The following is a 16957-nucleotide window of genomic DNA, read 5'->3' as shown; positions in this document are numbered from 1 at the left end:
GTACTACATGGCAAGGATTAGGGAAGGTGATGGTAATCGACATTGAAAAGCAGCGATAGAAAACAAGATGCGGCTAGGGTTTAGGGGTGCAAAAGCCATTTAAAAAAAAAATATTTTTCTTAGTAAGTGATATAACTGGGTGCATTGATGAAGGGGGATTCTTACAACATTATTAAACAAACTATAACATCAAAAAATGATGGTAACCCAATACTGACAACAAGATTCAATGCAAAAACATTCAATAAAACCAAAACGAAGGAAACGATTGACCAAAAAAAGAAAAGAAAAAGAAGCAAACGATAAATCAACAAGACCTATTCTAAATGAGATTTGTTCTGCAAATCTAATCTAACAATACACACTAGATTGATTGTTTTTATTCTCTACACCAACAGTAAAGAGAATCAGGTTGTCTGAATCTTATTGCCTTGCTTCTTCTTGGAGAAAATGCCAAAGGTCCATTTCAAAACCTTGTTCAGTAGAATTGACATCTATACTTGACATTGAGGCCATATCCTCAACCCAAAAGTTTGTAAGGACATCTTCTTCCTCCAGTAGAGTTTTCCACTCCTCATTTCCATTCTCTATAGGTGGTGATGTTGATGATGAACTATTTCCTAATTCAATAGGTTTTGAAGTTGTAGCTTTAGAACTTAAATAATGTAGACTTTTGGTGAAGGTTCGTGGTCGAGGTCTTATTACTGTGGTCTTTGTTATTTCTGGAGGCTTATTATTTTTCATGATGCTAAAATCTATGTTTCTCCTTCGCCGAGCACTCCAATAGTTTTTCACATCGTTTGATGTTCTTCCAGGAAGTCGTCCAGCAATCAAAGACCACCTGTAAAAAAAAAAAGAAAAAAAAAGACATAAAACATTATTAGCCTTGCATTAATTTTACTCGAATGAAGAGGAATAATTTTTTAAATGTTTTGTAGGGAATTTAAAAAAAAAAAAAATTTGCTCCCCTTGCGATTACAGCTTTATTAATGTGAGTTTAACACAAGTTAAATAATATCCAAGAATAAAAATGTGGTGGGAAGTTTTGAAAATTTTAAATCGATAAGAATATAAATTAAAAATTTGTCAAAATAAAGAGGCAGTTGTACTAATAAGCCAAAATATTTTATAGCTCATTCTAAAAAAAAAAAAAAAAAATTAAGCCAATTCTCAGAGAGTGGTTAAACTAACTCAATTCTTAGAGAGAATGGTTAAATTTTTTAACTACCTATTTTACCCATAGTTCATTAAAACTCTAGAATATATAATCTGACATAAAGGATATGTTGGTAATTGAAAATATTGAATTTACGGAAAAAGAAAAGAAGCAAAACTGCAAAACCTAACATGGGAGGTGAGAGTCAGGGAGTGGGATAAGCATTGTCCGAAAAAAAAAAAAAAGGCAGTGCCATAGCAAATTTGTAACTACTTTTATAACTGCAATAGTAAAAGAAAAAAAAAATTCTACAGAATATTACTAACAAAAAAAAATACAAAATAAATTTATGCACGCAAATTAATCAGGATAAAATATAAAATTAATTGATAAAAATGATAAAAAATTACAACATCTCCAACAAAATAAGAGAAATTTCCTCAAATATAGGATTGAGTTCGTATACATGATTTACAATTTTGTTTTTTAAGAAAAAAAAAAAAAAGCAAATTGACATGTGGGGGAGCACATGTTAAGTGGCTAGTATCTACTTATATATCCTCTTAAAAAAAAAAAAAAAATCCCTTTTGTCTTGGTTGTTTTAATTTTCATTTTTCATACCTACAGTTATTGTGTTAGCTCAGTGGTTAGAGTACCCACTACCTACTGACGAAGTCATGGGTTCGAGTCACGGGGTAGGAGTGAAATCCTTTGATCCTCTTTCAAAAAAGAAGAAAAAAAAAACTCTCTGGGAGAGCACATTAAAAATGTCTTTCTTCTTTATTTGGCGTTTTGTACAAAAATGGGTAAAACTCGTTCGTTAGTTAATTTATTTTAAAAATAAAAAAAGAAAATGAAAAGGAAGAAGAGAGTTTGTGTTGTGTATGTACTTGTTTCGGGTTTAGCCAGCGCAGACATTCAAAGAGTGAAAGAAGTATAGTACTTATCAAATCAGATTCAGACGTACTTACATGGAGCTTTCTATATATCTAGGATAATTCGATAGCAGTACTTGCCTGTTTCCCAAAAGCTTCCGAAGCCTAATCATTAAATCGACTTCATCCTCTGCAAAGTCTCCTCTCTTAATGTTTGGCTTCAAATAATTCAACCACCTCATTCTACAACTCTTTCTGCATCGGTTTAAGCCTGCAAGTGTTTATACATTCTTAAATAATCGTGTATATATAGCCAGTTTATGCAGGACTCCCAGAGACAGAGAGATAATACAGACATATGTATCAACTAATTACCTGCTTGGAAAGGAACCTTGTGCCATCTTCCTTCTCCATGTTTCTCAATGTAGTTCCTGAGAAGTTGATCTTCCTCTTTGGTCCATGAACCTTTTCTCACCTCCATATCAGTATCTAGTAGCTATAATATGCTGATATGATAGTAAGACCTCAGAAGTCTCCAAATTCTAGAAGGCACCTGTACATTTGAATTCAAATATATATATTCGAATATATATAATAAACTCAAGATCGGATTAGTACTGGTTTCCATTAATTTTAGTTCACTTCGATCACTTCCATTTTAATTCATTTGTCGTTTCGTGGTGGCGACTTTTCCTACGTGTTTTAATATCCACATGATATTGGTTGAATGATTGTATATATGTTGGATATTGGTTAAAGTATTCAGCTGTTTCACTTGTCTGCATTAATTATGGTGGTCTTGGCAACCCAGCCTTCTTGTGGCATGGCATGGCTATGCTTGTACATATGCCTTCTTATTATTATTATTATTATTATTATTTTACTCCATCAGTGATTACATAGCACTAAGGTTTTAGGACGGTAGTTTGATGCAGTGCGTCATGACAAAAAGAAAGATAAAATACCGGATCGAAGTGTTGATTCTTTCCAGCGAGAATAGTGAAGGATTTTAGGAGCATCTATGCCTCATCGATTATTCTGGAATGCTGATCGAGTTGATAGAAAATAATGAGGAACTTCTTACGTTTTCTATAATTTATCATAGTCCTTTAATACAATGGAAAATAAAGTTTAGCACTTGGTATAGAAGATATAATAGCGTATTTGGGATTGAAAAGTTCTCTCCCTGCAGAAATTCTACCCTAGATCCCAACTCTCTAGCAACCCCGTCGTCGACTAGCGACCTTTTGGCATCAATTTAGGCAACGTCTGTCGTTGTTTCCAGTGGCGCTCCTCATTATCGTGCCTCCTCCTTGTTACGCGTCGTCGTCAAGCGTAAATTTGGCGTTGAGTTCTCATCATTTCTCAAGTCCACAGTCTAGACAATCTCAGCGGTGATTCTTTAGGGCGAGCGTGGTGGAATTCAAAATGGTCCTTGGTTTCTCTGACTGTGCGTTTGGTGACAACAAAGACTAAAGGCGGCATACTCCAATTCGAATGTCGTCCCTGACTCCAGGCGATGGTTGTTTTAGCACCGCACCTTGGGTGCGAGGTTGGCGGTTGTTTCCTCGACTTGCCGGCGATCGGGATCTCCATGTTTTGCATGTTGAGGAGGACGACCTCCTGACGTCATGGTGAGGCTGCAGGCCTAGGCCTCTACTCTCCCTCTCTCTCTGGACTTGGGCCTTTGGGCTTCATTTCTTGTGGGGGAGTTTTTCTAAACTTATATTTTTGTTTTTAATCTGTACGAGCAGAAACTCTTCTATGAATATTCTTAAAAGTGTTATCTATTTTCGTACCGAATTGCATGCTCGGGCGAAGATAGATAACAAATAATAATCTTCTTTGAAGGCAAAATACTTTTGTTTAGTTAGACTTTAGAGCTTTATTGCTAAAGAAGTAGTCGTGTATCAATGTAGATTTTTTTGCATGCGCTTATGTATTGGTATATGTACTATTCTAACTGATTTGATTAGTTTCATTAATATAATAAAATGTTATACCCGTCAGAAAAAATGGAAAGTAAAGTTTAGTTAGATTGCAAACAATAAAAGCACCTCAAAAACATCGAATCCCGAAAATGGTTACAAAAAATGAAATGAAAAATGTAGATTACATTGGCGACCAGGTGGATGAGAACTTTTTAGTGATTTGTAAGGATACAAGGTAAATTTTGAGACCGGTGGTCGAGAATTTCTTGACTAGTTGCCGAGAATAGATGATAAACTTCATGCCAAGACTCTTGCAAGGTGCTCGAGAATTTCACGACCAGTCGTTAATTGCAAAAGATCGGGTTCTTCACCATTTCACCGTGTTTCTCCTCTTTGCTTTCTCCTCAGTCAATTACTTCTGACTTCATTTACCCCTTAATGCTGCATCAAAGGTTTCTTGTATACTCCACCATGCTCGGCCAATTAGCAAAGAGCAGTTGAATAGTGTTATCACAACAACTCCAATCCACATACAAAATGGCATAATTCTTGGCTATTCCGGGCGTATTATACGCCTTAAACGATCATAACGGAAGGGCAAAAATGTCATTTCTGTTGACATAAACGACAAACGAGATGGAAGTGGGTAAAACAGTAAAAATACGGCGACCCCTTTATCAAATCAAGAATGACGAACCGAAAAAGCAACCCGATGGCCCGTTAGTTTCTCCCTCTTTCGGCAGCTTCCAAAGGTCTTCCCGGTGGCAAATGGTTCAGATTGACAGTGGAAAGAAGACCTCGACACCCGGGAGGAGGAGATTCGGATTTCGAAAGCTTTGAGTTTTTTTTTTTCCAGCGAATGTTCTGCAAATTCCGGCGACTCCGGTCGAAATCGATGTTGTATGAGGTATGAAAAACGATCATCTCATCGTGCTCGACATCTTTCTATAATTGGTTTGGAAATTTGGTTAAGTTTGGAAGAATGGGTATTTGGAGTGTTTTCGGCCACCGCTGAAATTGGTTTTCACGGCGGCTATCTGGGCTTCCCTTTGTTGAATTCCGACCCTTGTTCATATTAAAAATGGTTGGAGCTATGTGTCGAGAATGGTGATAGGGAAGTCTCCAGTTATCAGCAAGAATTATCTTGATCTGTTATGGTTCCAAGATTCAGTTACAGAGAAGAAGAAGAAGAAGAAGAAGAAGAAGAAGAAGAAGAACATTGGAAACGGGAAGAGTCACAAAGGAAATGTGAGAGAGGATCAGGTGAAGAAGGACAGGAAATCAGGATTGGGCATGAATTGATTGCCCAAGAAAGGTGGCCATGGCGGCAAGTTCACCTGGGCCGATGATCTGGGCTACTCTACAGCCGAGATGGGTTTTCAGAAGGAAGTCATCGACGCCAAGGATCCAAACTTTGAAGACACAGTCGAGATCCCAAGTGTCTGATGGTTATCATGGTATTGATTCGTGATCTTGATGTCATGTAGTTTCCAGTTTCTATGAATGAGAAGGCGATGATCCTTATGTAAAACTTTGGAATTGTGCAGTTTTTATTGGGTTTATGTTAAAAAAAAAAAATTAAAAAATTAGTGTGGAAATTTTCTGAATGATTCAATCATAAATTCCTGCTAAACTCTCCAATTAAAATTGAAGGAATTTTCAAGAATGCAGAATGCAGAGAGTTACCCAGAGAAATAGAGAATGGGTTTGTGTTGAGAAGTACTCGATCAGTATCGTGTACGTACTCTGTTGTTTTGGAAGATTTGTTTTACTATAACGGAATCAATTTTTACTCATAACGGCAGTTAAGCTGACAGATCTTCTATTTCAAACGTTGTGGACGTAAATAAGCCACGTGTGTAGGACCCAAAAAGGCATACCATACGCCCGGCGTAGCCCAGACGTACCTTACAAAACGTGGCAAGGTAAAGACTGTGGGCTACCATGCATATATGCTTTGTCGCTGCAGAGACTTAAAAGCTGCAGAGCCTTTGCCATACATAATTGAATACAGGATCAAATCGACGGTAATGGATCAAACTGAGATCTCCAAATCACACACCTCAAGGCCCAAGCTGGACCGAACCACTCATAATTAATAGTAATGAGAACGGACCACCGGAAATTTTCTGCAGGCGATTGAGTTAGATTTTATTGGGGCACTCTGCATTTAACTGAAAAGACAATGAAGATGACCATACGCAAAGGTTTGCAATCATTTGAAGGGACATTTCTAACCTCTTATAAGAGGTTTTGTTTCAGGTTTAAATGGGAAACTTTTTATACCATATTTGTCCAACAGTACCACACCTACACGGCTGCAAGCCAAAGAAAATGTGGACTTCGATATGGGTCATTTAAGAAATTGACAACTATCACAATCTTTATTTTTATTTTAAAGCGATAATTGATAAAATTTTGTTAAGGGGTGCATCTATTATTCTATTTTCACTTTATTAAATACTTTCTTCACCCTATAACCAAATTTTTTCTTTAAAATTCCAAAATTGTCTTTAACAACAATTATTAACAGAAAAATAATGAAAATGAGAAATCAATTTTGTTTTAATTAAAACTTTACCCAACAGACATCTCAATTATCATATCACTATACCAAAAAAAAAAAAAATCTTCTTAGCTTCTTCTTCGCTAGCCGACCAAGCAAATAATTAGACGAAATTTTTAAGTTATAGCAACAAGTGAAAAGAATTGTTGGTTAGTATTATTTTGTTCAACTTCATGTGACTCATGTTTGATTCTATGTCATAATAGTTGATGAAGGGAGAAGATAGAGAAGATGAAAAAAAAAATGAAAAGAGTAAAAAGAAACTAGAAGGCATGGGGTTGATGGTGTGCTAATTTTCTTTTTCTTTTTTCTTTTCTAGTTTCACATTTTCAATGGTCATTCTTGGATAGGCTCGCTTAATTGTGAGCTTCCCAATGATGTTAATTAGTTTGCTTTAGCTTGGATAGGTTTTGCCGGATTTTCTTGCCGGAATTCTTATGTAAGTTTTCAGGCCTAGCCCTGGCCCAGGGCAGGCAGGGCGATAGCCCAGGGCCCCAAATGAGGCAGTAGATGAAAAAAAACAAAAAATCAAATCTGTATCTCTAAAATGCATCTCTCTTACTTTCTGTTGTGAATCAAACTAAGAGAAAGAAAAGGAAAATGAAATTAATCTATACGCATGCAATGATTCCTTGGCTTGTATGTACAATTATACATATGCACACACACACATAAATATAAAATATGTTTTTTTTCTGGTTGTATCATATTTTTTTCATCAATATAAAATATGTTTGAATTTTTTTTATATAAAGGGCCCAATTTTATTTTCTGCCCCGGGCCTTGAATTTCTCAGGGCCAGGCCTGTAAGTTTTGTAAGTTATGGCCTATTGGCGGTTGATTATTGAATATTCAAAAAAAAAAAAAAAAGCATTTGGGGGTTGGAAATAGTCTCACCCTTATGTTAATCATAATTAATGTGTAGTTGAGTACCACCGGAAATTTCTGTAGAGTAGATTGAGTGGAGATTTTCTTGGGGTACTCTGCATTTAAGTGAAAAGATAATGAAGATGACCGTACGCAAGTGGAGGTTTGCAATTGTTTGAAGAAAATGTTTCTAATAACCTCTTGTCAAATTGACCAAAAAAAAAAACCTCTTGTCAAACGGTCAAACCATTAGTTGAGGAGGTTTTGTTTTAGGTTTAGTTGGTGAACTTGTCAAACCATTAGTGTACAACAGTACCACAACTACACACGGATATACCAAACAAAGAGATAGACGATAAAATTGTGTAAATAATAAAGAAAATTACAAGTAACAGAATACAGTTGGACGTAAAGAAGAAAGAAGTATAAAGACTACGTAACTTAACCAGATATTTAGTTCAGAGGTGGCCGGTAGTGTTCAAAATCTCATATTGACATATTCAGACCATAAAGACGTGGAGAGGTCCAAATCAATACCTGAATCCAGTAAACAGATCCCAGCCACCCGAATCCTAGAGTTGAAAACAGGTTCGACAAATGGCGCACCTTAATAGTGTAATTCCACCACCCTTCAACAATCCACCACACAATCGAAATAAGAAGCCACCAACTGGCAGAACCAACCAAGATATTTTCCATACACATACATTTATTGTTGTTTGAGAAATTTGCTCGCAAGACGAACGATAGCCAAAATGAGGTCGGTAATTTAACCCAAAAAAAACAGATCAAACAACTCACTCAACAACCTAAATCCTAAAACCACCGTATAACCAACCAAGATCGAAAAAGACAAGCAACACTAGGACCAAAAAATCGTCTTCACAACCAAAGCCCAAACAAAGAAGCCGAACGCATCAGTAGAAGAATTAATATATATGCTGCAAGAAACTATTCCCTTGATTTCATACCTCCGTAATTTTGGTCATCGGTGTTACCGATAAATGATCTTGTTTAGAACTTTAGACCACAACCGTGGGGCAGCATATATAGATATACCGGGGTGATCGGAGGAGCCACTTGCACGTTATGGACTAATGCAAACTCTGGGAGAAGATTTTCTGCTTTGATTTTGTTAATGGTCAAACTAACTGCTTAATGTGTGAGAAGTATGACACTGTTCCAGCCTTAAAAGAAAATGTAGTGAATGAGTCAAAATTAGAAGAAGACTGAGAATTAATAAAATAAAATTGATCCCAACAAAAAAATAATGATAGAAAAATATCATTATGTTGATTTTTTGCAGAGATGATCTCCCGGTTGATTTAACTTTTGAACTATTAAATCATATATTTGGACTATCGAATGTAAACAAATAAGAGAGAATTTGGACACACAAATCCATACCAGTATGGACCTAAGTTTCTTTCTAGAATGATATGTCAATGTACACTAAAACATTTTGAAAAATTAATGGTAGGGAAAAGTTTGCAATCATTTTTTTTTTTACTTTCATTTCAAAACCACAAGGAAAATGCTTGAGAACCCAAAATATTATACCAAAACTAATTACCAAATGTGCCACATCATTGATTACATGGAGTTTTTGCCTTAGTGGATTCATTATTTGTTTATCTTTTCTAATAAAATAAAACTAAAGTGATAAATAGAAAATAAATTCAAGATAAATAAATGAACTTTCCCAGAAAGAAGCATTCCATTGCTGCTCCGATCAATTGCTGCTGTGATATGTATCCTTATTAATTCCATACGTCAATAATTCATTTGCTACTACGACTCATTTATTTTGAACTTTGATCCTAGATGGGTTCCACCTTTTCAATTCCGTAAGATAAGTTTAGAATCTTGCAAGATGGGGCTGCATGGCTTCAAAGAATTATATCTATGATGCTGGAATTTCTGGTATTCTTCTGAGTTCCAAGGTGATTTTGGGGTCAAATTCCTCTTGATTTATATATACTCTCTCACAACCAAATTGGAGGAACATTGTTTCCGAATTTGATACTAGAAGGATTTTGAGATTTTAATCTTGTCAGATACCTGTGTTTCAAGCAATAATTAAAGAACTTACAAATAAAGTTTTAGAAGAAACTCATAGAGGCTGGTGAATTAGGGTTTCTGTTTTTTAAAATATTTATAAGAAAATAATTGCATTTTATTTTTAGGAATCCATGTCATTAAGATTTGTAAAAAAGAGTGTTTATGTGACATCCCGCCACATCATTTTGTATTCATATTTGGTAAAAAAATTTGTGATACAGTCAACCACAAAACAGCAGAACTTTGCAATCATTTTAATAAAGACTTTTTTTGCTTCTTATGGTGGTGCTCTGAATGAGTAAAAAAATTCTTTCAGTATTACACGCTAGAGAAATTGCCTAATCTATCACAATTTTTTTTTTTAACTTTTTTTATTTTCAACTATATATTGCTATTATTATTAACTTGAGTGGTCTCATCGATCCGTTAACAGTGTTAACAGACCTGCAAAGTGTAAAAGGTCACAGATAAGATGCTGTTAATAAGTTTCTTAATCTGTACCACTCAAAACTTGTATCTGCGGACAGCAGAAATACACGTAGGTGTGAGCTTACTTCAAATCATTTTTGATGGATGTGATGCCTCATTAAGTTGCCTTGTACCGTGTGGCCGGGCTTCTTGTACTTTATTATACATATATAAAAAGAACAGGTGGCTTCTGGAACCTAGCTAGAGGCTTCAGAATTCTGAGTATCATATCATTTTTTTTTTTGAAAGGCTGAGTATCATATCATTATATCAATAGCTATTGAATACTGACATGGAGGTGAGAAAAGGTTCATGGACCAAAGAGGAAGATCTGTAAGAATATTTGGACTACATCCTAAGTTCACGTTCAGCACAACAACTTGTTATTATTTGCAGAATAAGCAATTAGAGAATCATTGAGAATCTAACTCCTATGGACTTTATTTATGTGGATTCTGAATAAATAAAGTGTAGGAAATCTAATATATGACTTGGCTATTAAGTTAGTCGGTCAAAATGGATATGTATTAATAGAGGTTTAACTGGAATATGATTCTGTTTCTTTTATGGGAGGATACAGAATATCCAAGGCTCTATATAAGGCTTAGGTCCCTGTGCTCTCTCATCATCGGTAATATAGTTTTCTTGCCCCATAAGAGAATACCACATGAGGGAAGTGCAGAAGACTTAGACTTGGATTGAATGACCATTCAGGTTATGGTTCATGATCCATTTATCAAATTATAATTCTTTATTTTATGTTCATATAATTGTATCTATATCATTTTGTGAAGTAATCTAATATTTCATTTAAACTAACAAGATCATCTTCTCAGGAACTACATTGAGAAACATGGACAAGGAAGATGGCACAAGGTTCCTCTCCAAGCAGGTAATTAGTTAATATATGAGCCTGTATTATCTCTTTCTGTCTCTGAGAGTCGTGCACATCTACAGGCTACAGCTTATTGAACTGGGAATTATATATACACAATTATTTAAGAATGTACAAAGACTTGCAGTCTTAAACCGATGCAGAAAGAGCTGTAGAATGAGGTGGTTGAATTATTTGAAGCCAAACATTAAGAGAGGAGACTTTGCAGAGGATGAAGTCGATCTAATGATTAGGCTTCGGAAGCTTTTGGGAAACAGGCAAGTACTGTTGTCGAATTATCCTAGAGATATATATAGAAATCTACCTGCAGGTACATCTGAATCTGATTTGATAAGTACTACTTCTTTCACTCTTTTGCTGTATGCGCTTGCGAAACCTGAAACATGTACAGACAGAACACAGACTCTCTTCTTCCTTTTCCTTTTCATTTTATATTTTTATTTTTTTAAATAAATCAACTAACAATTGAAGTTTACCCATATTTCTGCAAAATGCCAAATAAAGAAGAAGACATTTTTAACATGCTGTCCCAGAGAGTTCAGTAACTTTAGGTACGAAAAATGAAAATTACAAAAACCAAAACAGAAGAGAATTTAATATATATATATATATATATATATATTTTGATATATTAGTGAAATTGCTCTCTTATTTTGACAATTTTTTGTAATTTATATTCGTATCGAGTTTTCGATCAAAGAAGTTTGAAAACTTCCCCACCACATTATTTTTCTTGAATATTATTTGACTTGTTTTAAAGTTACACTGATAAAGCCGTAATCGAAGAGCAATGTTAGTAATATAGTATAGGGTAAATTCCTTCTATGGTACCTGAAGTATAGCTAATTGGACACTTTGGTATCTAGTCTTGAAAAGAGGACAATTTGATACCTGAACTTAGGTTCTGTTTGACAATTTGGTACTTCTGTTAATTTTTTAGTTAAATGTAAGGATAAAATTGACATTTAAAATATATGTATTAAAAAAAAACATGAGTTTTGTGAGTTGATGACCATCAGCCCTAGGTCTTCATCATTTTTTGGGTCATTTGGGAGATAATGAACATGAATTAATGCTTTTGGGTTATGTTAAAGATGACATAATTGAATTTTATGTTTAAAAAATTTAGTCGTCGTGATTTGAACTCTCAAGAGACTACTTTTGGTGGATTAGACATAGTTCGGTAGAGTAGTCTCGTAGGTGTTCATATCACAATTACTATATTTCTTAAACATAAAATTCGATTATTTCACCTTCAACACACCATAAACATTAATTAATACCCATAAAATGATGAAGAACGGCCATCAACCCACAAAACATGATATTTTGTTTTTGTACATATATTCTAAATGTCAATTTTACCCTTACATTTAATTGAAAAATTAACAGAAGTACCAAAGTGTCAAACGGAGTATAAGTTCAAGTATCAAATTGTCATCTTTTAAAGACTAGGTACCAAAGGAATGTTTTGCCACAAACTAATGTTATGGGTCAGTCGTTCTATTAAAAAAAAAAAAAATTATGGTTCAATTAACATTTTTTGTCTAATTTTTCCCTACAAGACAAATGTCAATATATGATGATATTTATAAAATTATTCCTCTTCAGTTTGAGTAAATTAATGCAAGTTTAAGAATGTTTTATGTCTCTCTTTTTTTCCAGGTGGTCTTTGATTGCTGGACGACTTCCTGGAAGAACATCAAACGATGTGAAAAACTATTGGAGTGCTCGAGGAAGAAGAAACATAAATTTTTGCTTCACAAAAAATAATAATCCTCCAGAAATAACAAAGACCACAGTAATAAGACCTCGACCACGAACCTTCACCAAAAGTCTACATTATTTAAGTGCAAAAGCTACAACTTCAAAACCTATTAATTTAGAAAATAGTTCATCGTCAACATCACCACCTATAGAGAATGGAAATGAGGAGTGGAAAACTCTATTGGAGGAAGATGTCCTTACAAACTTTTGGAATGAGGATACAGTCTCAATGTCAAGTATGGGTGTTAATTCTACTCAACAAGGTTTTGAAATGGACCTTTGGCATTTTCTACAAGAAGAAGCAAGGCAATAAGATTCGGATCACCTGATTCTCTTTAGTATTGGTGTAGAGAATAAAAACAATCACAGTCTAGTGTGTGTTGTTAAATTAGATTTGCAGAACAAATCTCATTTAGAATAGGTTTTGTTGATTTGTCGTTTTTTTTTTTTTTTTTTTTTTTTGGGTTAATCGTTTCCTTCGTTTTGGTTTTATTGAATGTTTTTGCATTGAATTTTGTTGTCAGTATTGGGTTACCATCATTTTTTGATGTTATACTTTGTCCTAAAAGCTAAATTTTTTGTCACCAACAATGATCTACTTATATATACCTAAAACTTGAAAGGTTAAGATGTGAATATGTGATCGAAAAGTGGGTCTAATGAGCGATCCCTTAAAATGGGCAAAAAAAAAGGGCCCTGCACACTTTGTGTTTGCTAATTTAGTCAATGCATGTTCTAGCTAGAAACTAGTAGATCGAAAGATGATATAGAGTTGGCTTGATACACATTTACGCAAGCATACGTATCATTGTCAAGATATGGAAGTATTAAGCCCAAAATTAGCGTACCACGGGGATTAGTGGTTAACCCACAATCCTTGGGTAATTGAAAATAAAGACACTTAGCACACCAAAGAAAGATAAAACAAATAAAAATGCTAATCTAAGGCACCAAACCTTAGCAATGCTCGGCTTTGGTTTGCACTGAAGCCTAACCAAAACTAAGAGCCTAGTGATGGCTATTTACAATGAGCTAGAAATTGTCATTCAAAATTGTGATATTAATTTTCTCAAAGACTAAGTCAAAAACTAAATTAACAACAACAATTAAAAATGAAGAAAAAATAAAAGAGAGCGAATTTTGGGTGCTAAGGATCACTCTCTAGCAATTTCAAGCAATGAACACATTTCAAGCAAACAAACATATCTTCATGAGAATCAAATCCCGTACTTAATGCCGGTCAAGGCCACTAAGCCGAATTTCCTTAAGTGTATTCACATTTTCGATTAGGACAAACATGAACTCTTTAACTCATGAGTTAGTACCTGACTAGGGCTACCAAAACATGAACCAAAGGCGTAGAGCTTTAGAAATTAGGGATTTAAGCATGCAATAGTTACAATCTAGAATATCATGATGACCAAATTCCGTACCTAATGCCGGCTAGGGCCACTAAGTCAATTTCTCTTATTTGGTATCCATTCTTCCGACTAAGGCAAGAATGAACTCTCTACCCCTAATCATTATGTCTTTCTAGGGCCACAACATTTAGGATTAAAGGCGAAGGGCACAAGAAAATAGAACCGTAGGCAATCATTAATTCTCGATTAAGCAATACTACTTGACACACCTGTTGGATCATAATTCGTATATATATATATATATATATATATATATATATATATATATATATATATATGGGCTCAAATAAACATGGAATTAGATTAGTCAACACTAAATTGGACTTTTAGGACAAGTAATTTCCATATTTTAGGGCTCAAATAAATATATATATATATATATATATATATATATATATATATATATATATATATATATATTTATTTGAGCCCTAAAATATGGAAATTACTTGTCCTAAAAGTCCAATTTAGTGTTGACTAATCTAATTCCATGTTTTGTAAAAAATCTTAACAATAGGAGAAAAAGTAAAATTCCGCGAATTTTCCATGCACACCACTTTTGGCGGCACAAGTATTTCGTGAAGCAATTCCAGAAAAATAGGAGTTTAAGTGGAGTAACGAAGACATTAACCATGAAGTACTGATGTAAAGGACTAATTTTAATCACTCATTTAGCCGGAAATCACAAGAGAAGTCCACGAAAATCATTGTGCAAAATAGTTGCTGCAAAGCAGAAAACTGCAGTTCAGAATCAACTTATCGGGAACAGTTTTGGAGAGCTTTTCTTGCAATCTTCTAAGTAGACTCTTGCAGAAAGGGCTAGCATTCCTTGAAGACATGATGTTGTAGTACAACATGAGCCTAAGATCTGGTCATAGATGCCGTTAAGGCAGCGGGAATTAAAGCTCCAAGTAGGGTTCCCGAGAAGGCATAAACTGTCAGCTTTTCACGAAGCTTTTTTGGAGATCTTTTCCGACGTCTTACTTGGAGTTTTTCTTGAAATTTGTTGATCATTCTAGAAGACACATCATATGTAGGAGTCGACAACCATCTAGAAACATGGCAATAGCAAGTCAAACCTAGTCCAAGAAGGAAGCTTCAAAAGCAGAAAATAAATCCTAGTCAAATAAGGGTAACTTGGCCGAGAATCCTTTTTGGATTGGTTTTCTATGCATTTTTGGAAGGTTTACGATGCTAAAATTATCAAGGAAAGTCCTAGAAGAATCCTACAAGATTATGGTAAGATTAATCCATCATATTATCCTTTGGATAATAAGCTAGCATTCCCATGTACTTTCTCTTCCATGCTTGTCATATTGACTTTGGTGACCCAAAACTACCCCAACACTCTTCATTTTTATGTTTCCCATGCACAATAAAGAGAGCTAGCTGCTCCTCTCTTCTCCTAAGTCATATTTTTCGATCTACTCTACACTCTAATAGCTCAGCATTACTTCCCTCTTTTTACTCCATCGCTTCTATACCATTTTCCCTTGTTTTTGAGATCTATTACCACTCTTATACTTCACCTCCATGCTTCTTACAATGCTTGAGATGCTCCTTTTTGCTTCCATTCATCATTTTACTCATCTCTCTTTTCTCTATATAAGCATCCCTTTATTACACTCTTAAACCATCACCCATATACCACTCCATTACATCTTTTTCTCTCTATATTCTCTACAATTCACTATCATCTCCTCCACAAAACCTCCATCACCACCACCACCACCATCAATCCATAACATCTATTACCACCACCACCAAATTCATCATCTTTTCCATCTACCCATTCTATTTCATATACATAAATTAAAGATTCACCATTCCACCATTTCACCACTTGATCATTTCTACTTCTCATATTCCATCATCAATCTTTGAACAAGAAGGAGATGACTCTAGCATTACTTGAGGAATCATCATCACCATGACAAAACCTCCATGAGTTCATCTACACCATCCTCAATTTGATCATCACTAGTCACTTCTCTATCCCAACTTTTTAGTTTGATGTTCATAAACATGTTGGAGCTTATGTATTTGATTATGAGTGAGCGGTTAGTTTGTTGGGGCTAGGGTTGAAAGCCCTTGCCAATCTTGTATGACTTTGATGTAAATATTATATTTGATGCACTTTCCTTTAGCACCTTAACATGCTAGTTCAAGAGTTGAATGTTTATGCTTAAACTTAATCAATTTGGGAATGAATATTTTCCATGACATGAGAAACAATTAGGGCTTGATCAACCTTAGTTGTTTGAAGCATGATAGCATATCATATGTGCATGTTAGGGATGTGAACTACAATCACTTAGAGATAAGCTTGGTTGGTTTGCATAATCTCTTCATCTCCAAGCTTTATGCACTTTGGTAAATGCATTACATACCTAACCGGATTGAAATGCATGACTTAAGTAGTTATGTACTACACTCGAGAGGGGTTGCTTGATATCATCAAAGGAGCATGTCCCTTGTCATACCCGAGAGGGATGCAAGGAGAGAAATTGGATAATTAAAATTACATCATTCACTATAAAAGTATCATTGTTCGCAAGATAGGCTAGAGGTGAAAACCTTAAGTCCTAACTCCCATCCATTTCATTACATCTAATTTAGCTTAGCCTAGTTTACATTTCAATTATTCATTTAGTTGTTTCATAATCAAATCATCTCCAAAACCAAAATCAAACCACTACTCCACCTTGCATATAATCAGCATTAACTTTGGTTCACTTGTGAGCCATTGTTTGTGATTTGTACATTTGCATATTCATCTAGCATCCTTTAGGTTTTCCTTAGCTAGAGTGGGTTTTCCAATCCCTTAAGTACAATATCCCCTACTCATAATCCCCTACACTATAACTTGGCCCTTATATTTGAGGGTGACTATTTGGCTAACAAGTTTTTGGCGCCATTGTCGGGGATTGGAGTAAAATCTAATTCCTAG

General features: G+C 34.8%; 2 protein-coding genes across 2 annotated transcripts; one reads left to right on the top strand and one right to left on the bottom strand.

Annotated features, from left to right (window-relative positions):
• Nucleotides 1–279: 279 nt before the first annotated feature.
• On the bottom strand, nucleotides 280–2555 carry LOC133724387 (transcription factor MYB1-like). Its single transcript, XM_062151095.1, has 3 exons — nucleotides 2407–2555; nucleotides 2173–2302; nucleotides 280–841 (listed from the first exon to the last, which is right to left on the bottom strand). Exons 1-3 carry the CDS (start codon nucleotides 2510–2512, stop codon nucleotides 424–426), a joined length of 654 nt encoding a protein of 217 aa, XP_062007079.1. The 5' UTR covers nucleotides 2513–2555; the 3' UTR covers nucleotides 280–423.
• A 7619-nt stretch (nucleotides 2556–10174) lies between these two features.
• Nucleotides 10175–13045, top strand: LOC133724388 (transcription factor MYB114-like). The gene is made up of 4 exons (XM_062151096.1): nucleotides 10175–10256; nucleotides 10751–10816; nucleotides 10947–11076; nucleotides 12485–13045. Exons 1-4 carry the CDS (start codon nucleotides 10217–10219, stop codon nucleotides 12897–12899), a joined length of 651 nt encoding a protein of 216 aa, XP_062007080.1. The 5' UTR covers nucleotides 10175–10216; the 3' UTR covers nucleotides 12900–13045.
• The last annotated feature ends 3912 nt before the right edge of the window (nucleotides 13046–16957 follow it).

Source organism: Rosa rugosa, chromosome 1 (assembly GCF_958449725.1).
Source record: "Rosa rugosa chromosome 1, drRosRugo1.1, whole genome shotgun sequence".
NCBI classification, from domain to species: domain Eukaryota; kingdom Viridiplantae; phylum Streptophyta; class Magnoliopsida; order Rosales; family Rosaceae; genus Rosa; species Rosa rugosa.
The sequence above is the reverse complement of the archived record's forward strand: the minus strand, read 5'-3'. Positions and strand labels throughout refer to the sequence as shown.

Coding starts and splice junctions, on each gene's coding strand:
- LOC133724387 (XM_062151095.1), bottom strand. CDS start 2,512: ATGGAGGTGAGAAAAGGTTCATGGACCAAAGAGGAAGATCAACTTCTC. Junction 2,303..2,406: donor CAAGGTTCCTTTCCAAGCAG/GTAATTAGTTGA, acceptor AAACACTTGCAG/GCTTAAACCGATGCAGAAAG. Junction 842..2,172: donor CGGAAGCTTTTGGGAAACAG/GCAAGTACTGCT, acceptor TTTTTTTTACAG/GTGGTCTTTGATTGCTGGAC.
- LOC133724388 (XM_062151096.1), top strand. CDS start 10,217: ATGGAGGTGAGAAAAGGTTCATGGACCAAAGAGGAAGATC. Junction 10,257..10,750: donor ATGGACCAAAGAGGAAGATC/TGTAAGAATATT, acceptor ACTAACAAGATC/ATCTTCTCAGGAACTACATT. Junction 11,077..12,484: donor CGGAAGCTTTTGGGAAACAG/GCAAGTACTGTT, acceptor CTTTTTTTCCAG/GTGGTCTTTGATTGCTGGAC.